Raw genomic sequence first — 25,219 nt, 5'->3', positions numbered from 1 at the left:
ATCTAATCACGGTAAATAATACGAAACAGAGCCCGGTCAACTCTCCCAATGTAGCGCTAAGCTTATAAATCGAGACACCACTTTTCGTTGTGTTTTAGCGTGGCTTGGGATCAAGGCAGCTCACTGTACAGCCTTGCCCGTAGTGTCTCAGGACTTATGCCGAGGATAATATTTACGATAACACAGTGTAATTCATCTGGTGCTGGTCGGCAGGTATTTGTACGTCTGTGTCTGTATGTGTGCATGTATCTCTTTACGCTGGGAAAAATACTCTCCTCTGCTCATAGTAGACTTTAGCAACCTTATTTTTTATAGTAATGTAGGGGGAAGCTTTATGCTTTTTCAACAGGGGTACCTTTTTTAAAAAAAAAATTATTTTTTTTTCCTTCCCTATTTTTGTTTTTGAGTTTGGTGTGGAGGTTTTTTTAAATATAAATTAAAAAATCTCCACTTTCCTGTCGAATGTTGTTCAACAGTTCAACAGTTGCGGCTGTCTCTGTGTGCTTGTGTGTAACCGCATTTCCTCTCCACGCAGAGTAAATAGAGAAACTTATCTATTAACCCAGTTAAAGAGTTCCATAGATGTGCTGTTGGAAATGAGTAAGTAAATGTGTTTTAACTCTCTTTACAAATTAGACATTTGATAGGAGGAGGAAATGAGTGATTGTTTAGATAAGTAGCCCGGTATACCCAAGTGCTGGAAATATTCTAACATATTACAAGCCGCCTGCAATGTGCGTGTGTGTGTGTATAAAATATAAATCGATACGATGTGTGTCTTGTTAGATAGAATATATATTCAAATAGAATTTTATTGCATGTATCCATTATCTATATAACTACAAAAGACAATAATCTGAATTTAAACCAGGGTAACAGTTAATGTAATATCTTTAGGAGGGCAAGATCTAAACCGTATCATATTTATGCTTGATATATTAGATGTATTTTCCCATACCAGCAAATGAGATTACCCACTCAACAATTATATTCTCGAAGGGTGCGGTAAATATTTCTATGTGTTTATATCGTTTCCTGAAGAGGACGGAAAAAAAAATCCAAAAACTTCCCTCCTAACTCCAAATCTACCAGACTAACTGACGTTCAGTAAGTATATTTTTTCCCTTTAGAATAAGAGCGTAATTAGTTTAGTCATCAATTTTCGATTACATAAGGTCAGGGCGGTTGTCTCTTTTCCCTCTGAGCTGCAAATATCGTTAACAGCCTTAGTTTTAGCAAAGCAGAGGTGCCCGGGTGCCCTCTCCCTCCTACGCCAGGATTTGCGAGCTACTTCTGCGAAGGAGCTAGCGATTTCTCGCGGAAATGAAAATTAAGAAATAAACCCAAGACGAGGCATGCCAAACTGGCGGACTTAAATTCGGAGTTTGGAAACCGCTCCTCCGCGGGGAGGGATGCTCGCAGTGAGCCTTGCGACCGCCGATAGGAAGTATTTGATACCGTCGTGTCCGCCTTCCTTTCTCTCCCTTCCCCCTCTCTTCCCCGTTATTTTCAGGCTCATTATATCCCTCAAAGCCCGTAAGACACTCGAGGACTCTCCTCGGCTGCCCCGCCACATCCATACTAACTTTTGAATCTATTCTTCCACTTAGCAAAGCTCCAAAGGTGCAAAGGGCTGCTAGCCCCCGAGTTCCCGGCCGCCCGCCCGCCGGCCGCAGTGTCGGGGCGCTGGGGGCAGACCCCGCAGGGCTGCCGCTGGCCTGTGCTCAGCAGCCACTGCCGCCCTCTGCCTTCACGCAGCCTCGGCTCCAGGCATTTGGAGACGGGCTTGTTTTAAAAGGACTGTGCAACGCCTTGTGCAACGCCTGCCTCCCTCTGGGTCACGCAGCTGGGCTGCTCTCCGCTTCCTACGCTCTGCCGCGGGGGAATGGAGAAACAAAAAGTGCGGGGGGAGAGCAGAGGGGGAGAAAGACTGTCAGAGCCGGATTACTTTTATCTCGCTTGACACCGGGACGGCCGGACGCGGCCCGGGTCGGCAAGCGGGTGGAGCCGGGAATGCTGGTGAAGAGCGGACACGGGGCGCGGGCGTCCGGTAGCCCCCAGCGGGGCGCTCCCTCGGCGGGCGGCCGCTGTCCGGGGAGGAGGCGCGGGCGGCAGCGGCCCCCGGGAGCGGCCCCCGCGGTAGGTCCAGGGGAGCAGAGCTGCCCCACGGCCGCTCGCCCTCCTTCCATTTCCTGATCCGGGGTCCGCGGCCCCGCGCGGTAATTGGCGCTGGCGGTCAGGTGGTGATGGGGTGGCGGGGGGTGCGGGTGTGTGTGTGCGTGTGTGTGTTGTGTGTGTTGTAGGCGCTCCAGGGGTGGGAAGAGAGGAAGGGAGGGGAGTGCGGCGGGGAAAGGCGCGGAGGGGGGGGGAAGCTGGAGGCCCAAACTTTGGCAGCGGCGAACACTTGACAGGAGCGGGAGGGGGAGAAGGAGGGAGGGGAGGGAAGACAGGGGGGGGAAGGGGAGGGGCCTCGCCGAGCCCAGAAAAACGACAACGCGAGAAAAATTAGTATTTTTGCACTTCACAAATTAATGACCATGAGTTCGTTTTTGATAAACTCCAACTACATCGAGCCCAAATTCCCTCCCTGCGAGGAGTACACTCAGCACAGCGGCAGCGCCGGCAGCTCCGCCAGCTACCACCCGCACCACCCTCACCCGCACGCCCCGCCGCCACCGCCGCCTCCGCCGCCGCACCTGCACGCCGCGCACCAGGGCCCGGCGCTGGGCGAGTACTTCCCGCGGCCGCGCCGGGAAGCGGGCTACCAGGCTCCCGCGGCGCCACCGGGGCCGCCTCCCGAGGCTCTCTACCCCGCGCAGGCACCTTCCTATCCCCAGGCGCCCTACAGCTACAGCAGCGCCGGCAGCACCGCCCCGGGCCCGGAGCAGCCGCCCCCGGGCGCTTCGCCGCCGCCGCCCGCCAAGGGCCACCCCGGCCCGCCCCAGCCCCTGCTGCCAGGCCATGCCCTGCAGCGCCGATGCGAAGCCGCCCCCACGGCCGGGTCCGGCACCGGGTCCGGCTGCCCGCTGCTGCCCGACAAGAGCCTGCCCGGGATGAAGGGGAAGGAGCCGGTGGTCTACCCCTGGATGAAGAAGATCCATGTGAGCACGGGTGAGTTGCCCTTGCCCGGGAGGAGGTGGGGGTGCGCCTGCAAAGGAGGGAAGAGAAGGGGGGAGGGTGCTCCTGGGGCCAGGATGGGCCGTTGCGTGTGTGGCTTTCCTTTTTCTTTTTTTTTTTCCTTCTTTTTTTTTTTTTTTCTTTTTTTTTTTTTTTTTATTTTATTTTTTTTTTTCTTTGGGGGGGAGGGTTTCTTCTCCCTCCGCTCTTCCGAATAATAATAATAAAATTAAAAAAAAAAAAAAGAAAGAAAAAGAAAAAGAAAGTGAGAAACCTTTTGTATCCGGGGTCCTTTATCAAAAGATTTACGAGACGCCAAACTGTTAGGGCAGTAATTATAGCCCCCATAAATTTAATTGCCCTGCAGTGGCTCTGGGCCATGTGTCTTTGAAGCTTTTCTTCTAACCCAAATGCCCATCACCATTTTTTATTGCTACTCGATTGTCCCCACTGTCGATAGGCCGTGAAACAATTTTTCTTGCCGTTTATGTATCTTATGTGGACCTGGTGTCAAGTTATTATATAATGATTATGTTCCATCGCTTTCCCCCCCTCCTCTCCCTGTCTTTCCCCTCCGCGTGTGCGTGTGTGCCTGTGTGTGCACGTTTCAGTCAATCCCAATTACAATGGAGGGGAGCCCAAGAGGTCTCGTACTGCCTACACCAGACAGCAGGTCCTGGAACTGGAGAAGGAGTTCCACTTCAACCGCTACCTGACCAGGAGGCGACGCATCGAGATCGCTCACACTCTCTGCCTCTCCGAGCGCCAGGTCAAGATCTGGTTCCAGAACAGGCGTATGAAGTGGAAGAAAGACCATAAACTGCCTAACACAAAGATGCGCTCCTCAAATCAGTCCACACTGAGCCAGCAGTCCAAAGCACAGACACAGGGCCACCCACATCCCCTCGATGGGGCTACACCCAACGCAGCAGCGCTATAAATACGTTTTGTGCTTTTAAAATATATATATATATATGTATATTTCCCTATCTATTGGGGTTCCCCAGCTGCCCCGTGGTGGAGGCTGGCTGTTTGGACCAAACAACTGTGCAAAACAAAGCAGGAAAGGAAGACGAGACGTGCCCAAGAACGGGCACATGTTTAAACCAAAACCCGGACGATTGTCTACATTGTATATAGATAATGGTTCCATGCTCATAATTTTTTTTCTATTTATGGAAACGCTCTTTTGCCCTCGATGTAAGAGAGGGCTGGATGCTGTCAAGGACGAATTCTCTACCTAAGACGGACGCTCTTTTTTTTTTTTTTTTTTTTTTTTAGAACACTTTAAAAGCAAAAGGCGATTAAAACAAAGCAATGACCTCGTGAAACACTTGTGTAAGGCATTGACTTGAATAGTGCTGTTCCGTGTCGTGTTCGTGGATTCCTGTGTGTGTGAGGGTGCACAAGCACGTATGCACACAACAAGGGAGAGAGGACAAACACGGCCACGGGAGGTTAAAGACTTATAAAAAATGTCCCATTACGCTGTCTAAAGGAAAATGTTTTATGTATCAAAGGTAACTTAACTGGTCTTAAGTGTAGCCCCCGCAGTAGCTGTGATCTATTAGTTTTTCTCCACATTCCCTATTGCATTTATTTAATGAAATATTGCTATAAAGGCTGTTGCTGTCTCCATATTTGGCACCGTCTAAATCGTTTGGTTCCATGTACAATTTGTGGATTTTTTGGTGTAATGTATAACAGTGCCAAATATTGGTAATAAAGATTATTCTGTACAAAAGAATTAAACGCTTGAAACACAAGTTCACTCAGCGCTGTTTCGTCCACCTTGTGCTTGGCTGGTGTTGGCATTGTTTTCACTTGGATTCATCTTGTCAATAAGGTAATGGTTGCTCTAAATATAGTGAAAAACCTCTTGACTCTTAATTACCTGGCTGGGAAAAAAACAGCGCTGTAGGACGAGGAAAGGTCTTGCTGCGTTGCATAGGTGAGTTGTATTCTCTTTACCTGATTTAGGGTAGAATTCCTCCGGTACTACATCGCTGTCTGTACCACCGTTTTCCGCTGCGTTACAGAGAAACTGAGCTTCTACTGGGAGCCAATAAGCTCTCATGACGGGTTTTGCTGAAGGAGAAGTCACACATGCTCCCCATGATAACACTTCAAATCTTTAGCCAGTCGTGATTTATTCGTTCATTTTCTCCTGATTATGGTTTCTCAATTGGCTACCACTTTTGAAGGGGAATACATGGGCGGTAACCTTAAGTTTCATCAGGCTGCCTTTTCTGTTTCTGTTTCCTTTCGTTTTCTTTCTAAGACTGTTTCGAATTGTGTTGAGAAAGCCTCGGTAGAAACACGAATTTGGGTACTACCCAAGAGGTTTTTTTGACAGAGACTGTGGAAATGCTTGTGGAAAAATTGGGTCCAGGTGGTTCCAGCTCAGGCTGGACATCTCGGTGCTTCCAGGTAGCTAAGGAGTGCAGGCGATGTGAAGCTGCTAAAGGGGAGCCTTGCTTAGGACTCCCGCAACAGAAAGGAGCACCAAACAGGGTGGGATTCACAAGAAGAGCCCTGGAAAGGAGCTCTAGAGCTAGTAAAACTTCAAGAGAAGGCCTGAAGACTTGTTTTATTTACATAAATACATCCGAAAGGGATTTTTGGTATCAATATCCTCTTTGGGTGACTGGGGCTGCCAGGACCGGGTGCCATCTTCACCTTCTGGGTGAAGTAGCACCAGGCCCCAACGGCACCACCAGCATCCCTTCCTGACAAAGCAACACGAATCGTCCCGAAGAAAAATGTAACGTGCCACTGGCTGAGTACATTCAGCATCAGGGCAGGGGTGGACGTAAATACCCTCAGCAAACACTGCTGTCTCCAAACCTGACCAAGTAACAGACCTGAAAAGTGTGCTTCCACTCACATATCACTATTTACTAAACCCTAAATAGCCATCTGCCTCCTTATAAAGGGAGGACAATACAGCTGTAGGTGAAGTAGCTACAAGATCCGTAAGAACGTATCTAACTCTTCGTTTTGTTTACCGCTTGAGAATCCCTCAATAATTTTAGAGCCAACTGAGCAAAATTCCAGCTGAAACGTACTAACTGTCAATGCAGGATTTCTTTAGCGTGTAGCCTATGCCTATAAACCTGGTTTGCTCCCATTGTAAAGAGAAATGAAATCACGCTGCAAATAGCAATTTTAGCGAGAATCATTAATCACCTCCTACAATAAATACTTCTTTGTAATTCAACAGCGGTTCTGAAAGGCATTCTCTTGGAAAAGTCTGTGAAGACGCAAAGGATTTCCCTGGAAAGAAAACAAAACAAACAAACAAACAAAAAAAAAACAAAAAAAGAGAAAGAAATTAAAAAGTGATCATGTGTAAAGACATAGCATCTTGGCTGTCTGCTAAAAAACGTACACGCTTTTGCTGGAGACTGAACGTCGGAGTGCAAAATACCCCATGGCCTATTATCGTCGTGAAAGGTAAATTTTAATTTTCCCCCCTATTCTCCCTCTTCCTGTGCTACTCGAGGGACTCTGCTCGCGGGATGGGAGCCCTCTGCTCCTCGTCCGCTATCGTCAGTCTTTACAATAACTTCGAAAATTACATCGTCCAGTTTAAATTCTCGCATTGTGCTCCCTTTGCTAAGGCAACCGGGAGTTCACCGAGAGGACAAATTTTCTATCCCATTAATTGTTTTTTTTAGAGGAGCAGACTGACCCTTCAAACCCTTGACCTTTAAAGACAGTATTCTTTTTAATCCGGCACTTGGACCTAAATGTCTTTTTCCCCCCTCCCTCTCTCCCTCTCTCCCGGTGTCTCTCACACACGGATTTATCTGCTCTGGCCACAAAGGCGAGAGTGGCCCAAAAACGCTGGAAGTGGAAGTTTGTCAATATTTCAAAGAAAGACTAGATCACCTCGGAGTCAATTTGATGGCCGCAGGGAACGCCACGCCGTTAACCCCGACACCCACCTCCCCTCCACCCACCAAGAAAAAAGCTTCTTTTCCTCGGTCCCCTCCTCGTTTCTCCTGCAAGCTCTTGCTATACCTGGTGTTTTATTACACAAGGAACTCAGCTGTGACAAGCGCCTTGTGGTATTTAATAACTAGCGCTGTCCTGCATTGGAGGATTACCCAATGCCGGGACTTTTTTTTTTTTCTGATTTTTTTTTTTTTAAAAACAAACAACAAAACAATAACTTCGGAATTCCTGACGTCCAGTGGCCTTGTTTCTCCGTGTTTGCAAACGAGGAGGGGTGGGGGGGAGCGGTCACACAGGCAGAGATCTTGACAGGCTTGCCATACAACTCCAGCCCCCCGCCCTGGTCCCCCCCCGCCCTCTACCCCCCTCTGGGGCCCGATCCAATCGGTCCCGGGCCCGCCCTCCGTTCCCACACCTCCGCCGGAGCTGGCCGGGCTGAACAGCCCCGGGGGACCCCGCAGGACTCAGCCCCGGGGAGGCGGAGGCTCTTGGCCGGTCCGGAGCCTCACGGCCTGGCCGGGCCGTGGCGGGGTGGGACCCATCCGGGGGTCACCCCTGGGATGTCCCTTCGGGCGAGGGAGCCCAGGCCAGGCCCAGGAGTGTCCTGGCGGGACCGGATCTCCCTGCATGGGCAGGGGAAACTCTGCGGCCGATTCCCCTCGGCCCCAGGCAGCCCTGGCTCCGCCCGGGCCTTTGGACAGGCAGAATTGACTCGCGGAGGGCAGCTCGGGGGATACAGTCCCTGATGCTCCCCTGTCTCCCTACCAGCAGGGCTAAGAGCCAACCCCCCCATACCCCTTCCCTGCAGACAATGAGGATCTGGGTTCAACTGCCTAATCTGGGGGGGCGGCTGGTAGTGCAAAGGTGCCCCATCTCGCTGTACAGAGCAGGACAAAACCGTATTATTAATGCTCAAGAGTTCTCCGGAGAAACCGAGGAGCTGTCAAAGACAGCAGAGATTAGGGGACCAAAGTAAGAGAATTCCTGCGCTCACAGATAAAGGTGTTGCGTCTGTTCTGGGGGAGATATTGAAATTTTAATCTTTAGAGTCACGTGACTCATTAAATAATTAATGCAGATAGTCAGGAATGGATCTGTGGCCGTCAGTCCTCACTAGGAGTGATTCTCTCAGAAGTGAAACTCAACTCCTTATTACTGGAGTTTGGTTATTTTTTTTTCCCTTTAAAAAAAAACCCACCTGATTTATCTTGAAAGATTCTAAACTTCTTAAGCAAGCAGTAGGGTCTGTGTTGGTAAGTAGATAGTGTGTATTTCTAGCTTGATGACTTTAATTGTTTGTGCTTGCTTTGTCTGCTGAGCGTTTGCTTAACAAGTTTAATATTTAGAAATGTTAAATCTTTGTTTTAGCTGCCTTGTGGTCACATTACTGCTTTTGGTGATTAAGTGTTACCGAGGCAAACACATTTGATAATGTTTTAATTCACACTGTGGAAGGCTGGGTGCCACAGTGCAGGAGGACCTGCTTTGTTCAATTTTCCTGGCGTTAATAAATCACCGGCTCCTAATGCAGGGCCAAAAAAGCAGTGGAAAGGCAATGAGCATTGTAAAGGAAAAGTCATGGACGAATTTCTCTATGACTCATTAGTCTGAACGATTTATGTACGAACTTAAAGTGCCGCAATGAATATTAGAGTTTAGGATAACAACAAATTTAAAAAAAATTGTCATGTGTTTGTAAAGTGCGTTATTGCTACTTAGCAACTTTTTCAAGAAGCAGCATAGTTTAAAGGGTTGTAGCAGTGTAAAATATGGTGGCGCGGCTTAATAGCTCCAAAATAAATAACAGAAAGTCGCTGGCACCATTTTCAGATACACGCTCCATACTTAACACGCGTGGGGCAAGCCAGTCACGACACGCTTGATCGATTATTATTGCCATTTGTACCATGACTATTGATTAGGCATCAAAACGGCTAAGGTATGAGTTTGAACCTAAAATGCCAGGGGGTTTCCCTTGTAGTGGAGCCGAGTGGAGCGATAGGTAGAGCTAACAATAACCCCAGGCAGCAGCGATCGGGGTCTACGATTGCAGCTTGAACTTCCCATTCTCTTTTGTGTTTGCCAGTAGATTTTAGCAGTCAGCGCTCTCAAATTTATGAGATTGCAATAAACAGCTTAGTAGGCTATTATCGCACGGTTTTATGTAGACTAGAGTTCAACACCAAATTTAAAATTATTAGAGTGATTCTGAAACTACTAAATTACGAAAGCGAAGTCTATGCTCGAAAAGATCTCCCAAGACAGACTTAATATTTCCAAAGCTCAGATGACACCCTTCCGCAGCAACTATGTTATTTAATTATTAGCATTTACATTTACTGACAGTTCTAAGATGCTTTAGATGGCTTTTATTAGCGAGAATGAATACGGGGGGTACATTATTATATCTGACAAATTCGTATGTAAACGTGATTCAGTAAGTGGTGTGCGAATAATCTGACTATTGTCTTTTTGGACTGTGCATTATTGCTGATTTTTAGGGGGACTGAAACCGTCATGTTTTTTTTCCCCTCTTCCAGTGGCTTGGAGTGTGAGTTTAAAAAAAAAAAAAAAAGGGGGGGGGGGGGGGGGGCGGGCTGTGGGCCCGATCCCACTTCAGTGAGGTCAATGGTTAATTTCTTACTGAGCTAGTGGTGGCAGAATCGGGCCCCGGCCAACCGTTTGAATAAAAGCCCAACCACAATACGCCTCGCATTTAAACTGGAACACTTTCCGCTTTTTATTCAGCAGAGATGAACACCGCGAGTTGTGTTTAATGTCTGTTCTTGATTAAATGATCCTAAACAAAGGTTTCCCAGAGGAAAATAAAGCAGACATTCATGTAACAAGAGTTTGGAATGACAATATTTCCAAACACTTGGAGACAGAAGGCATAGCTGTCTACGAGGAGGAAAAAAAAAAAAAAAAAAAAAAAAAAAAAAAAAAAAAAAAAAAAAAAACACAAAACCAACAACCACACGCTTTTATTTCTCAGCTCCCCGTGTTCTTCACTCGGGTGGGAATCCACGCTCCACACCGGCAGCCCGCGCCCACTCCATCCCTGCCCTCCCCCGCTCCGGTGATCTCCCAGCACACCCAGCAAACAATGTATTGCCTATGAAGGAGCAAAATACCTCTCCCTGAACTCCCCGGTAAGGCACTGTTTGTTGCTTCGTTACAGGGAGCCCCGAAAAGAAGCCGCTGGGCTGGGGTGGTGGAAGTGGGAGCGCCTCAGCCCAACTCTGCGCAGCTGGAGGAGGTAAGAGCCGGGAATCGTCCAGGCTGCTTTTTCGCCGTCCGCAGCTGTAAGAAAGCCATTTGCTTAGTACCTGCATGCAGAAGAGAGTCTGCTGGAATGAGATTTTTGTTGTTGTTGTGATAAATATTTAACCTAGCCGGCTTTTTTTTTTTTTTTTTTTTTTTTTTTTTTCTTGGACTGACTCTATTCATCTTCCGTGGGTGGTGAATGCGCGTGTCTGGGCAGACAAAGAAGTGTACGGGACCTGAGTGATCGCCATCCTTATAAAGGCATTGGGGACAGGAAGGATGCAAAGTCATTTGAAGAGCGAAAGAGGTTGAGAATTTCTTTGTCCATTCTTAGCTGCTACCCAAATAAAAGGCGTAAGGAGAGGGAGAGCGAGTTGGAGCCATTTCGGTGTTGAATGGCTTATCTCGGCTTGTTTGTTTGCCTCCTCCTCGAGGAGTTCCGCAGCCAGGAGTCCAGCGAACGTGGAGGGTAGAAAACCCGATTTTTGTCTGTGTACGCATCAGAGTGGATCGCGAACAGGTTTCGGGTGTTTGCCTGTCCTGGCCTTCTTTCCACCGGACAGAGGTTCGTGTTTAGTGGTTGAGAGTTATTGGAGTCCTTGATGAGCTTGGTCCGTTGGCAGGAGAAACGTAATGCTTTTTATAGTGACCAATTTCTTATGCCGGCCGCCGAGAGGGGAGGATTACATAGAATTAGCTCAAATTCCTGCTAGATTTACCTGCTTACTTTTGGACGCTGATGTACAATTAGTGTATTTTACTACGTTTTAAAAGCGGCCATAAATTACAGGACTACAAGAGCTCTTTGTGTTGGCTTAATGGGCTGCTTAAATCTTAACTACAAAAAGGCTCCGCAAATGTCTACTCACGCTTGTATTAGGCAATTAAAACGAAAATACGGTACGAAGGAATCTTCCTGTAGTGGCATTCGCCCACCGTATTGTGTGCAAAGATATTTGGGATTCCTAAACTGACCTAAACACTCACAGACCCAGCTGACTCTGACCAGAACTTCTTCCACAAGGGCACAGTCGATAGCTCTATTCTTTTTATCTGCTTGGAAGTGATCAAAGACCAGCTTTATCTCTATGAGACGTAGAGATGTAAGTAAACAGCTCTGAGTCCCAGCAGAGTCCAAATCTTTTAAGGAAGCGAGAAAATAAATACTCATATCATATGGTGATCCCCATTTCGTCTCCACATGAGAGTGGTAGGCTTACCTCTTAGCAACTGGCTTAAAAGTAAACTTGAAAGACAGTAAAAATTCAGGATCAGATTATATTGAAAGTAACTTTCAGTACCATTATTGCTAAGAGTGGCTATCAATGCCAGAGCTGGCACAAAGGGTCCCTCTTAATGAAGGCACGTTATGAACGCAGATCTGTTTGTTGTTACTGAGGTTGGAATTTCAGCCCAGCTCAAAGCCATGTGTATAAAGCACAGAAAAATCAGTAGCAGACCTACTGATAAACTCCACATTTTTTCTGCTAGAAACCGTGTTTCAGCTCTCAATATCATCAGGGTAATAGAATAAAAGTTCAGTGTCCAGAAACAGGAACAAAGCAGTGTCTGGGATTGCGAGGAAAACCAAGCATCTGCAATTAGCAAGATCATTTGAGTTTGTATTTGAAAACTCATAATCGCAGTACTGGAGCAAACAAAGCTGTCTCCAGAATCGGCAGAAGGGAATAATTTTTAGGTGTTCTCTAGGACAGCATAAAGTTAGGCAGACTCCCCCTTCCGCCCTCCCAAAGCACGTCCTGTGGAAGGTATTCACACGCCAAGAAGTTACTTTTCTAAAGAATTAATTAGTGTCCCCAATATATACACGAAGTTAATTGTTAAACAGTAGTTTTAGCATTAACTTGACCATTAATAATAATAAAGATGTTCCTAGAAACAAGGTTTTGAAGCCAATAGCCATAGCTAGCGTTAAGGCACGTAAGCTGACTTATGAATGTGATTTATTGCTTTTGTAGTTTCTATATGCCCAGGACTGTAACTTCTGAAGTCATCTTTCTGCTTTTCGTGCAAAGCAGTCGATAACTTTTTACAACAGCCCCAAGAAAGACTTGATCTGCTTTTTTCTCCCATCTTCTCCAGTCCCCATTAATTTCCGTTTCATTGTTGCAGAAGAGCTTCTCTGTGGTTTTCTGTTATGGGATCTAAACGCATGTAATTGAAAGATCCTTGAATCCACCTCGTGTAAATATCACTCATGGTCTACACTGAGTACGAGAGCTGTGAAGTTACCAGTCGTGCTGAGAGTTACAGACCTGGGCACGTAGTGTGTGGCTAATGTTCTGGTTTATTTAGTTATTTAGTTATTTCCATAGGTATTTAGTCTTTGTTCGAGTTCTTAGTGAGGGATAATATATATGAATACCCAGCTACTAGCTTAGTCACTAGCAAATGAAAAATTGAAAATTCTTCCTTGGTGTAATGTCATGCTGACTTTACATGCAGTGTCCACTACTACTCACTGTTACTGATGGGTTTAAATTCCAGTGGCCCACTTTTACAGTCCAAGTCAGAGTATGTAACACTTGCTATTAACACCACAAATCATCTTTAAAAATAAGTCTCCTTCTATTCTGTTCAACGAAGTGCAGGTGAAACAGTAAGAGGGGATATGCAGTTGGCTAAAAGTTTTCCCCAAGCTTCTGGGAGTTGATGGAAAGATTTAGGCAAGGATATGTACATCATGATGCAAAATGCTGGAGTCACAGAACTGGACCATAAACACGTTAAAAGCGTGAACTATCTGATTTTCTTTTCCTCCTTTCAGAAAAGTTATGTGAGTTGAGGGTTTCTTTTGTTTGTTTAGCTTATTGTGTCAATAACTCAAGTTAAACAATCTTATAGGGAAGAGTTGGTGTATTCGCACACAGGCGAAGCTGCCTGGCTCGGGGGCCGCATGTAACTTTGCACTTTTTTTACTTCTCTTTTTTTTTTTTTTTTTTTTCTGTTTTAATTTTTTCCCCCATAGGCAGAGACTTCCCCCTCCCCATTTTCCCCCTCATCGTTAGAAACCTATAATTTTGTGCATCACTCAAACTAGCTGTATAGGAAATGCGTAAGCACAGGTTTAACATCAAGGTCCCAAAAGGTTTTGCTAAATTCCGAGCCACGCCAGTGGAGGAAGGTGTATTCTTCATAGTGTGTTCCAAGGACAAAAATCAACTAGCCTCTTAGAAGAACTCTTTTTTGCCTTTGTCAGGTAATTATAGGTCTTTTTAGTTTCTACAGGAGCCCTGATGTAGCGTGTGGGAGTTGAGCAAGCTCTGTACAATGGCAGGGTAGAGGTGGCTGGGGGTGGGGGGAGGCTGGTAATCGTCCCATTTAGAAGGGGGCTGGAAATAATAGAATTAAGATTTGGGCTTTCTGTGGGGGTCGCAGAGGACATGCAACGTGGAGCAGAGTGGTAGGCCTGGGGAGCAAATGCCGGTTAATTAGACTAAGTATCAAAGTGCGGCGTGATCCCATATTATAAGAAGAACTGCTCTTACCTTCCAATGGGCTTTGTGTAAAGAAATATTGGTGTGGGAGGAAAAAGCATCAAACCAATCTCCCCCCCGCCCCAGTCATCTGCATCTCTTGGATTCTCCCCAGCCCCCCCACCCCCCCCACCCCCCCTTAAAACTCTTCTTTAACATATTGGGTTAAGGCTTTAAAAAGCAAGGGCTCGCGCTAAGAAACCCTGTTTCTTCAATGATTCCCTATTTCAAATAAAAGGATTTAAGTTGACGTATGACCACGTGAGCACATAATACAGCGCATTATTGTGGCATTTGGAGTGGAGACCCGGTCTGGCTCCGTCTGCGATTACGCTTTTCCAGTTTCTGTTCAGAGCAAGCACTGCTTTCTATTTTTTTTTTTTCCCTCCTTCCCCCATCACCGTCCCCGCAAGAGCTGGCCATTTCGCTGACAGCTTTCGTTCCTTATGGAAAGGTTATTGTCGAGCCGAGAGGACGAAATGCTTCGTTAGAAAGGATGGATTTTATTTTAAGGTATTTCCGTTGATTGTTCATTTATGTGGTGAGTTATTGCTGTTCGAGGCAAAGGTCAGTAGCAGAGGCTGGAGCGAGTGCGTGTGTGTGCGTGCGTGTGTGTGTGCACCCGGAGCCAGGCTGCTTCCCCCTTTGTTTCAATTTGCTGCGGTAAATATTCAACTCTCCCCTCGCAGGGAGAGTTTGCTTCTTTATTTATTTTTCTCCATAGAGATCCCACACTGCTGTTGATGGCCAGCTGCCTCTGCTCCAGCCCCTCGATTGCCATCTTATCATTATTTATGATCGGCCAGAGATGGGAAGCCTCTTTTATTGTCGTGTTTGGATTATTTTTTTCCTCCTCCCCTTAATTCTATTTTATTATTTTATTTGTGTGTTTGTTTATTTATTTATGTATTTGGGGAAGTCTGAGAAAACTATGCGGGGGGTGGGGGGGGATGCTCCTCGGTCGGGGTCGTGCTCGACTGTGTGCGGTGGCGGCAGCGGTTGTTGTTTTATGGGTGTTTGTTCGGCCGCTGCAGCTCCGTAAATCGATGAGTATGCGATCCTGCTGCCATTTTATTTATGATGCTTTAGTGGTACTTTGTTTCCCGTGCGCGGAGGACTGCATGTGCCCTCAGCTCTGTGGTAAAGCTTCCCCTTCCCAAATGAGCCAAGGGGCTCCCCTTTATTTCTCCACAGTGAGAAGAAGCCGAACCAAGAGCCAGCCATGGCTTCTAATAATAAATCAGCCTCGGAAATGTGAGATTTTTTTTTTCTCTCTCTCTCTGAATGGGGTTCTGGAAAACGAGAGTAAAAAGTGGACGAGTGGAAATTATCTTCTAGGAGAAAATATAGTGGTCTTAAATTCATATGCATAGCGTCCTTTACATAAATATAGATATATCCGTGAGTATAACTATGTAAATATTTGCATAGACTTATAGATATGTGTTCGTAGCTGTATGTAAAAAATGCACTCTTAACGATGAAATTGAAATTTTTACTTGGCTATCCAAAGAGGGCAAAATACAGTATAAAACGACATTTCTCCTCTGTGTCCCAGCTTTGGGAAAGGTCGAAGCTCTGAGCCTCACTTTCCTCCAGTTCTCTCTGCGCCTCTCGCCTATGCCTGCTGTACCATTTTGTGCCCAGACAGTGTGCTTGTAATTACGTATCTTATAAGGGCTCAGAAAGAAAGGAAGAAAAGCCAATGATGCTAATAACTGCGCTGAAAACAAACAAAATATTATTTCCACTCGGAACTATTCACAGCCTTTCTGCAGAGACCTGCAGGGCGGAGATGTTTGGACTAGTTTCTCGCTTTCCTGCTCTTTAAGCCGCTCTCAGAGCAGAACTGACCCAAAGAAATGCTATTTCCCCTTCTCGACATACTGAAGCACGTTGTCCTTTTTTATACCCAGCTCCTCTCTCTCTTAGGCGAGAGAAGGAGAGCTGTTTCCCTCCCAGCTGTGTGTCCAAAAGCCAAGATTGGCTTTGCCGGATTTTGAAATGGGCCAAGACGCGCCTCAAAAATAAAGTGCAAGCTTTAATTGCAGCTCAATTACTTGGCAGCGTTTCCTCTGATTTATGACCCAGTTCGGATGCATATTGACCCAGTTAAAACCCTCATAAATAATACAGTCCTGCTCTAAAGTAAAAGAAAGCAAGTAAGAGTTTTGGAGGAGAGGGGAATTTCTTCAAGTTGAGTAAATAACCTCACTATACTGAGCAAATAGCAAAGAGACCGTTGCCATCCTTTAGTGTGAGAGAATATAAACAACTCAGATTAACTACGGCTTGCTTAGACAGTCCAGTCCTTTTCTAGGACAGATAATATCCCCTCCTAACTGTCTAACGACTTGGACAGGCAACACCTCCAGGAAAGGCAGAAGAGAAAAGGCAGCTTATTTCTGAGCCGAGAATGAGCCCCAAACGCTGCCGCTCCCTCTCGAAGCTGATCACTATCACTCTCCTCGGAACGGAGCAGAAACAAAAATATTCGGCCTCTGGGAGCGAAAAGATAGATAAAAGCAGCGGGGGTCTGTGCTCTGGGACACTTATTCCGACATCATAGGAGACATTAAAAAAAATAATCATCTTCTCATGTTTAAAATGACCTCTTTGGGGAGAGAGGGGGCGTGGGGAAACGGGACTATAGGCGAAATCTCGCATAATACTCTTTGTAGACGGCAAGAAGAATGGAGGAAACACTTCAGTACTCCTATGAACCACTTCGGTTCTCGCGATTAAAGTCCCTTGAAAATCCCTTTAGTTTTAAAAAGACCCCCTCCCCTCTTCCCTGTCCCCTCTTTTAAATACAGACATGAAGTAAGAATATCCCGCTGGAGATCTCTCCAAAGTTTAAGCGCGCTCCTAGGAAAAGATGGCCCAGGCTTTCTGCAGGGCTCCCCAAACAGGCATCTCCCCGGCGTCCGCAGGTTCCTGAAGTTCCCAGATCTCTTTCCCTTGCCAAATCCCTCTTCAGTCCGGGGACTCCGTCGGGGCGCAGCGCTGCCTCTCGCGATTTGGTCGGGCAAGAGAGCGAATGTCAGATCAGCAGTTTCAGAAGAAAGTGTGGGGTTGATTATTGACTAAGAAGACTTTTTTCCCTGTTTTTTTCTTTTTCTTTTTTTCTTTTTTTTTTTTTTTTCCTTCCGATACAACATTCAAGTGATTGTTTGAAGCAAAACGCATACGCAGGATTTTTGCTTCTCCTCTCCTCCTACGCTGCCCGCTTCCCCTTTCATGTGGTGCCTTCTCACTTATGCCATAAGGAGCAAGTGTTTTCTGTTTTAGTGCTCTGTTTACAGCTTTGCTGCATGAAGTCATAAATCTTGCATAGCCATAAATGACAAAAACCATTGGTATGCGTAAGAGGCCATCCCGGCCTTATAGTGCTTTTTATTTCTCACTTCCCCACTCGCTTTGTTTGTGCTTTAAGATGACTACGGGCTCCCTCGTGCTTTAAACGGACTAGTTATATTTTTTATGCCTTAATTAACGAAGTAACGTCAAATTTACACCTAGGCACTATTTGTAGCCTCCCCTTTATGTACAGAGCCGGTATCGTCTGCCAGAGGGACAGGGGCTGCAACTTTATTTAAGTTATCTTCTGCACAGCCGCTGAAGTGATTCTGTTGCAGGGATAGGGGTAAACCTGCGGGGGTGGGGGTCGAAAGACGACAGCATCTCCCCTCAAACCCGGGGCGCTGGAGTAAGAGTTAAGCACCTTCCCCAGGGCTGCCGAAGAGCGGGGGGCGAAAGCGGGCTGTGCGGCGCCGGGCCCGCGTCCAGGCGGGGCTGCCTCCCAGGCGTCCCCATGGGGGGCTGCGGGCACCCCAACCCGCCTGTGCTGCACATGTGTGAGTGTGTGATCGCCTCTGTGCCCGTCCTGGGCGCTGGGGATATTTGGGGGGGGCGGGGTGTCTGTGGGTACATCTGTGTATGTGTGCGCTCACGCATGCATGAGTTAATAATTAGTAACTCTAATGATTTCCAGCGTAGCTCTGAAAGTATTGCCCAGAGCGGGGATACTGGTGGGCTTCGGCTGGCTCTCCGGACCCAGCCCCGCTGTCCGGGCTTTGCTCACCTCCCCAGTACTCAGCCGAGGCTTTGCGAGGATCCCGGCAGCGGGGAGGTACAGAAGGGCTATTCCGCAGCAGCCCCCTGAGCCCACCGGTAAGAGGGACAAACCCAAGCCCCCCTAGCAGCACCCCCGGAGGCTGGTGAGAGCGACCCTTTGTGAACGCCGTTTGTCTTCATTAGCATAATTTTCCTGGACTTCGGTGACGCCTGGTGTGGGGGGAGCGTGGGGGCTGCACTCCTTCACCACCACACTCCTTCGCTCCCTCCCCAGCCCCCACCCTGCTCCAGGCTTCCCCAGGCGGCTGCCTTTCTTTCTTCCTTCCTTTTTTTTTTTTTTTTTTTTTTTTTTTAATTTTTTTTTTCCTTCCCCCCCCTCCACTCCCCCCTGGCCCTCTTCCCCTCTTTCTCTTTTCCTCTCTCTCCTTCCCTTCCCAGAGCAGCCCTGGGAAACATCCCCATCCTCCGAGCCCCGCGCAGGGGGAGCTCGGCACGCCGGGGACCGGCTCAGGGCAGGGTGGGCAGTCAGGAGGGTGAGGGGATCAGGGGAGGCGGGTGGCCGGAGCAACCATCCCCATCCCGCGCAGGGCAGGGTTCGCCTTTCCCGGTCAGGGGGTGCCGAGTGCGGAGGACCTGAGCTGGTGCCCACCCTCGGCCTTAGGGACCGGGCTGAGGCAGACTGCCCTTTCTCCCTGGGCTGTGTAGCCTCCGAAAAAAAAAAAAAAAAAAAAAAAAAAAAGAGAGAGAGAGAGAGGGAGAGCGAGCATGCTGGCTTCCGCCTCAGTCGTCAGAAGTTAAGGTAAGCAGGCCACAAATACGCTGCTATCAGTCTTGAATGGCGGAGTTTATGTCCCAGTGATTTATGACCGTAGACTTAAATGTCGGTTCAAGAAGAGTTCACAAGCTGGGGCTTCCTTCCAGGCAGTGACTGATACCCTTACACTTCGTGTTCAGGCAGTTCTCTCTCCTGTCTTTCTCCCCCCAACCCCCCTACCTTCTCTCAACTTTGTCTTTATCTTTCAGGAAATCTTTCAGGGGGGCTGCCTATTTTTTCGTCCTATAGTCAGAGTTTGGGGCTCGGCTGGGAGTTACAGGACAAAGATTTGGTGTGCTTGGGAAGGGGGGAGGCGGAGGGAAGAAGAGGGGTAGGGAAGAGTTGAAGTGGGGAGTGGGAGAAACGGGGAGGGGGGAGAGGGACAGGACTTGCCTTCCCCTAAGCAGCTTTCTTCTGCTGTCTCCGGTCTATCTGGGTGGGGGGACAGAAGTTGGTAAAAGGAGAGAGAGGTGTATTGCACAAATGGAAATGGGCACTGGAAAAACTGGGGGCCCGTGTGTGTTTATGAGACCTGGCCTTTTGTCTCCCATGGGGAGAACAGGGCTCTTCCTATCCCAGGCACCGACTGGGGTAGCAAACTTTCTTCTCTTCCTTTCTCGTTTGGGCGCTGTTATTACTGCGATCGTTGTCGCTCTTAATCCCTCTATTCCCGCTCTCGCCAGGAGTGACCAGGCGCTCCTCAGGTTACCCCCGCTTCTTTGTAACTTCGTAGGAAGTGATTAACTTGGCAAAGCCAAAGGCGGAAGACGATTTTTTTTCCCTTGCTGGCAAGCGGCCGAAACTTCAATAATATTTTACCTTCCGAGTAAAGTTGCCCGTTGTCTGCGGACAGGCGGATGAGGGAGCTGCCTGCCCTGCCTGAGCCAGAGAACTTTGCTAGCGCCATGGGGAAGGCAAAATATTTGATGTCGCGACCATGACAGGCGTGTGTCTTTGAAAAAATCACGGCTGACTTACTATTTCCTCTTTTTCCTCTGGCACTGGTGGCTTTATTCACTTTTTTTTTTTTTTTTTTTTTTTTTTTCCAAAGGGATGGAGAAAAATCACACCAGGCCTCGATAGCATCAGGAAGAGGAGGCGAGGAGGTGGAAATTGTATGTGCGCCTCAGATCTCCATAGGTTTATTAGCTTAATAGCATCCAATACCTTGATTAGTGCAATAACAGGGTAGCCGCCCTGCCATAGGTGTGTTAGCTTAATTCTGTTACGATCTAACAAAGGCAATACTGTTTTCTAAGAACTTGTATAACTTGAAAGGCGTAGAATGAGCTCGTTTGGTGCATATGTTGTGTAAGGCTTTTCGCCCCTAAGCATTTGTCCTCGTTAGATGTTGGGGGGGGAGGCGGGGGGAATACGCAGCTGCTTAAGTACAGGGAAAGTGGCAAAAGAAACGAGAGCTCTTCTGATCCGAAAGACCTGGCAGTTTGTCAGCAAGGGAGCAGGGGGACGATGAGGAAAAGACTTTTTTTTTTTTCTGGGAAAAATGTTAGCTCGTGTAGAAAGGGTGCCTAGATATTCACAGGTCTCCTCTAATTAATGCGGGCGATTCTTTACCAGGTTATATACAGCCAGGTAAGCAGTACACTTTAGTATGAGGAAAAAAATAACGTCAGAAAGGAGGACAAAAAAACGGGAGGGAGGGGGTGTAGGGGGAAGAAAGGGTTTCGCCCGGGCAGGAGAAGCATTCTCTGGGTCTGTGTCCACCCTCTCCCCAGCCAAGTGACCCTCATACATCAAATTACATAGCAGTTTCCAAGACAGAACCTATTATCGCTAAGTTGGAAGGAAAGTTCAAGCCGTGGTCATGGAGATGAACGCCGGTTTTTCAGGTTCCTGGTGTGTTTTTTTCCCCCAATCCATCATGTTTTAACAGGTAGGATCTGCCTGATTCCACGAAAAGTTAGTGTCTTGACAATAACTGCTGAAAAAAACAAACCAACAGCCGCCCAGCCGCCCAACTTGCTCCTGCTGGCCTCGCTGAAGGGGCTTCTCCCAGCGCCGGGTGCTGCTGGGGCTTCGGACCCGTTCGCGGGTGGAAGAGGGGAGCGGGGGCTGCGTGGGGCGGCGGCAGCCCCGCTTCGGGGACGAGCGAGAGCTGCTGCGGGCAGCGGCCGATGCTCGCCCGGGCAGAAACCGCTGCTGCCGGGGTTACTGACCCGGGCGGCTAGGGGTGGTGTGCGAGCACGGAGGGGAGAAGGCGCTGGCTTTGTTTATTTTCCTATCAAGCATTTCATAGACAAGCCAAAATCCGTCACTTGGGATTGGGGTGTGTAAATATTCCTGGCTAGGAAACCTTTCCACCCCGCTCCTGCCCCCTGCCACACGCAGACAGGAACAATCTCATGTATTTCTTTGAAGTAGTATGGAGAGAAAGAGAGAAAGGCTAAAAATAAAACGGCGCCGGTTACAGAAGAGGGTTTGATCCTAGAGCTGGAATGAAGGAACAGACCAGCCTCTTCTCATTACCGATTCCTCGATCACCCTTATCTCAGAGATTGGTATTAAAACAGCCTCTTGGTGATAAACGATCAACCCCCCTTGCTGTGTGATGCCCTGCTCTTTCTCTTAAGAAGAAAGGAAAAAACCTAGAAAGCCTCTATCCTGGTGCAGCAAAGCACGTATTTGTAGCTGCCAGTAAATCCAGGCAGCTTTTATATCGAAATGCTCTGTGCCTGAGGCCAAGTCATGCTGCTAAATATTGCTGACCGCTTTTTCTTTTATGGCTTTCATGTCACTTAGCTATTGAAAGTAAGATGGATTTGTACCATTTCTTCACCCTGCTCTGCTCTCTCCACACCCCAGGTCTGCCCAGAGAGGCCATTGGAGGAAGAGTGCCACGTGACAGAGGGGTGCCAATGTTATTCTCCAAGGGTGTCAAGACCCTGTCAGTTTGCGAAATAAATATTGGGAAACAACGAAATGCAAAAAGCGACCTACTACGACAGCTCTGCAATCTATGGTGCCTACCCCTACCAAGGAGCAAATGGTTTCACTTATAATGCGAGTCAGCAGCAATATCCTCCATCTTCATCACTCGTGGAAACTGAGTACCACCGTCCCGCTTGCTCCCTCCAGTCCCCCGGCAGCTCTGTGTCCCACCACAAGGCCAATGACATCAGTGAGAGTTGCATGAGGACCCTCCCCAGCCAGCCTCTCCAGCCCCCTGGCCTCGCTGACCCACAGGCCCCACCACAGCCGCCTCCAGCCCAGCAGACACAACCTCCACCTCCATCCTCTGCTTCACCATCTCAAAATGCCAGCAGCAACCCTGCCCCAGCCAACCCCACCAAGAGCCCAGCTCTTAACTCACCCACCATGTCCAAACAGATTTTCCCGTGGATGAAAGAGTCTCGGCAAAACACAAAGCAGAAAACCAGCAGTTCCAGTTCAGGTATGAAACATGCTCCCCTCTCTCCCTGGGTAACCCTGGGGCGGTCACACATCTGGAGGGGAGGAGGGCAGAACTGACCACTGTCACTTTGGGAAGGGGGATTTTTCATCTCTGAGTTGATCCCTTCGAGCTTTTGGAAAGGGGCTGCAAGGGGAACTCAGTGAATAAACCACCCCCTGCATAACTTTTCCAGATTTTCAGGGTGGGTCTGAAGTGATTTTTTTTTTCCTAGTGGCTAAACTACTTGTGCCCTCCTGCATCCATCACATTTCCTACATAATCTACACTCCAGTAAATCATGTCAGTGTGGAGCAGCCCAGGCCTTAAGCCAGAGGCCTGTCCTGAGTACTTTGTTGGCACAGTGCTGTTCGATTAATAAGACAGTGACCTATCTCTGCTGAAGTGTAACAGGAATAAAATAGCTCATAATCACGTGCAGGCAGGATCAATGCCCTGCGTGTAGTCAGAACCTCTTCCTGTTTTAGCAAGTTGATTGGCAAAGTTACAAGCCTGGTAAACAAAAAAATCATTCTGCAGTGCCATAAAGTTCAGCCCATAAAATATTATTGAGGGTTGGAAGTATATATTAATGCTTTTATTACTCCAAGAACCCCAAATCAATAACACCAGTGCTAGCTCCAATGCAAAGGAGTTGGGCTTATATTAACCTCATCCTCTTCTTTTCTTGAATGTGCCTTGGAAATAGAGCCCAAAACTTTAGCAAATATCTTCACCAGTCTGCTTTTTAAAAGCCCTGGTAACATTGCTGCTCAACAGCTTTCCATATATATTTTTTTTATTTATTTAAAAACAGTAACATTTTAATATGTCAGTATGTGTATATATGCAAGCCTAGCCACCGTATGTTCTTCTTAAGTATAATATACTTCCCAATCACTACAATATGTTTATGCTATACTCTAGGCATGATAGAAACACTATGCTATCAGTTCTGTGCTTGTATGTTCTAATGTTATATTGTAGCTACCTAACTGTCAATCATCTGTAGCTGATATGCATGTAGAAGGGTTTCAGAAAAAAGAGGGCTCTGGGTCTTTACCGCAGTGGAGAATAGCTAGTTCTTGATGACCCTAATCCCACTGTTAGTATAGCCATAGGTTCACCTTCCAAATTTCTAAAACCCACTGTTTTTCCCTGAACCCTTCTTACTCCTTTATGCAAAGTGCAAGATATATGCTGTAAGTCTTAACAGAATCAAGTATAGTGACAGTAATATGGTGAAGGAAGTCTATTGAGGCTTGAAGACCTTGCACAGCTGAGCTTGTGCCACGGGAGAGTAATCATTGAAGAGATGGGTGTCCACCTCCGTGGACTGTCCAGGTTCTGGTGTTGTTGGCTGTTGTTTACGGTTGTCGTGTGTCTGGGTTTGCCATGCTGATTGTGTTCTTTGTGTGATTTACATAGGTGAGAGTTGTGCTGGTGATAAAAGCCCCTCCGGGGCAAGCTTCCTCTAAGCGAGCCCCGTACAGCTTACACAAGTGCCCAGCTGGTAGAACTGGAAAAGGAGTTCCACTTCAATAGGTACCTTTGCAGGCCACGAAGGGTAGAGATGGCTAATTTGCTCAATCTCACAGAAAGACAGATCAAAATCTGGTTTCAGAACCGCAGAATGAAATATAAAAAGGATCAAAAGGGCAAGGGCATGATGACCTCTTCAGGAGGACAGTCCCCAAGCAGAAGCCCTGTCCCTCCGGCTGCTGGAGGATATCTAAACTCTATGCATTCTTTAGTAAACAGCGTCCCCTACGAGCCCCAGTCGCCTCCACAATTTAACAAGCCTCATCAAAACACCTATGGCATCCCTGCATCATATACTGCTCCTCTTAATAATTGCCCACCTCCTCAAAAGAGATACACGGGGACGGCAGCTGTGACACCTGAATACGATACTCATCCTCTTCAAGGCAATGGTTATGGGAATCCACATATACAGGGAAGCCCCGTCTATGTAGGGGGCAACTACGTGGAGACCATGACCAATTCTGGGCCTTCCATCTTTGGTCTAACTCATCTCCCTCATCCTCCCTCTGCCAACATGGACTACAGCGGGGCTGGGCCAATGGCCAACAATCACCACCATGGACCTTGTGATCCACACCCAACATACACAGACCTTACTGCTCACCATCCTTCTCAGGGAAGAATTCAGGAAGCGCCCAAACTCACCCATCTGTAGGAGACAGGAGTCACTAAGTCGAACACCAAGCCCCCAGCTTTTGGAAAGTACTTAGCCCTTCCCTTCTCTCTCTCTCTCTCTCTCTCTCTCCTCCCCTCACCATGTGCCCTCCCCTTCCCTTCTTGTTTCTTTTGTCCATTTTGGTTTGTTTTGTTTCTTTTGGTAAAAGCGTTTTCTAGTTTATGTGACGTAGCAATATTTGTTGCTTGAATTGCTCTATAGTTTCACTAGTGGATATTTATCTTCTTGAACTGTAGCCTTGTGTCTCACTTTGGGAGTATGCAGAGGCTTTATACTTTACCTTCTACACTTTTATCAAAAACAGGGTATATGAAACAAATTTTTCTATAAAAGGAATTCTTAAATGTGAATTTGTTCGTACATGATTGATCCCACGGGGAAGCAATTTTTTTTATTGCACTTCTTTTAAAGAGCAAGAAAGACATCAAAAGCGCTTGGACAGGGACTCCCTGGACAATTATTGATACGTGTAAGTCTTTCAGTGTGTGTATGCTGGTGAACATTCAGATTTATTTATTTTTTTTTTTTTTTTTGCAAACATTGAATAATCTAAGTGTTTAAAATTTTATTTATCCCCATTTGTTCATATTTATATATATATATAAAAAATCTGTAACCCTGAATATTCAGGAAGTATTTACCTGGCCATATGTTAGATGGGCATATCGGCACGCGTAGGAAGTATCATTTGAAAGGGAACTATAACTCCTTTTATTAAAAGTGGTGGTAACAATGATTATGACGACGCAATAAAATCTGGGAAAAAAGATCACAGTTTGAATACTTTATGCTTGTACCATCCAGCTAGGTGGAAAGCGTGTGAAGCTGAAAAGGCTAGATTTGTTTTGAAAGTTATA

The 25,219-nt window shown here is 47.2% G+C and overlaps 2 protein-coding genes across 3 annotated transcripts in view; both read left to right on the top strand.

Moving 5' to 3' along the window:
* HOXA4 (homeobox A4) overlaps window positions 1-4,391 on the top strand; it is a 24,354-nt gene extending 19,963 nt beyond the window's left edge. The window contains exons 3-4 of one of the 2 annotated variants that reach the window (XM_030444858.1): window positions 2,595-3,111; window positions 3,729-4,380. In XM_030444858.1, the coding sequence (XP_030300718.1) occupies window positions 2,595-3,111; window positions 3,729-4,057 (846 nt within the window). In that variant the 3' untranslated portion in view covers window positions 4,058-4,380. Of the gene's footprint in view, window positions 1-2,481; window positions 3,112-3,728 lie in introns of those variants that run through there. The other variant, XM_030444857.1, reaches the window with a different exon arrangement.
* Window positions 1-25,219, top strand: part of HOXA3 (homeobox A3) — a 26,770-nt gene extending 1,551 nt beyond the window's left edge. Inside the window, 4 exon segments of the mRNA XM_008494222.2 lie at window positions 21,556-22,144; window positions 23,570-23,595; window positions 23,597-23,626; window positions 23,628-25,219. Coding sequence (XP_008492444.1) covers window positions 21,673-22,144; window positions 23,570-23,595; window positions 23,597-23,626; window positions 23,628-24,341 — 1,242 coding nt within the window. The 5' untranslated portion in view covers window positions 21,556-21,672 and the 3' untranslated portion in view covers window positions 24,342-25,219.

This window comes from Calypte anna, chromosome 2, assembly GCF_003957555.1.
Source record: "Calypte anna isolate BGI_N300 chromosome 2, bCalAnn1_v1.p, whole genome shotgun sequence".
NCBI classification, from domain to species: Eukaryota; Metazoa; Chordata; class Aves; order Apodiformes; family Trochilidae; genus Calypte; species Calypte anna.
This window is presented reverse-complemented; position numbering and strand designations above follow the sequence as displayed.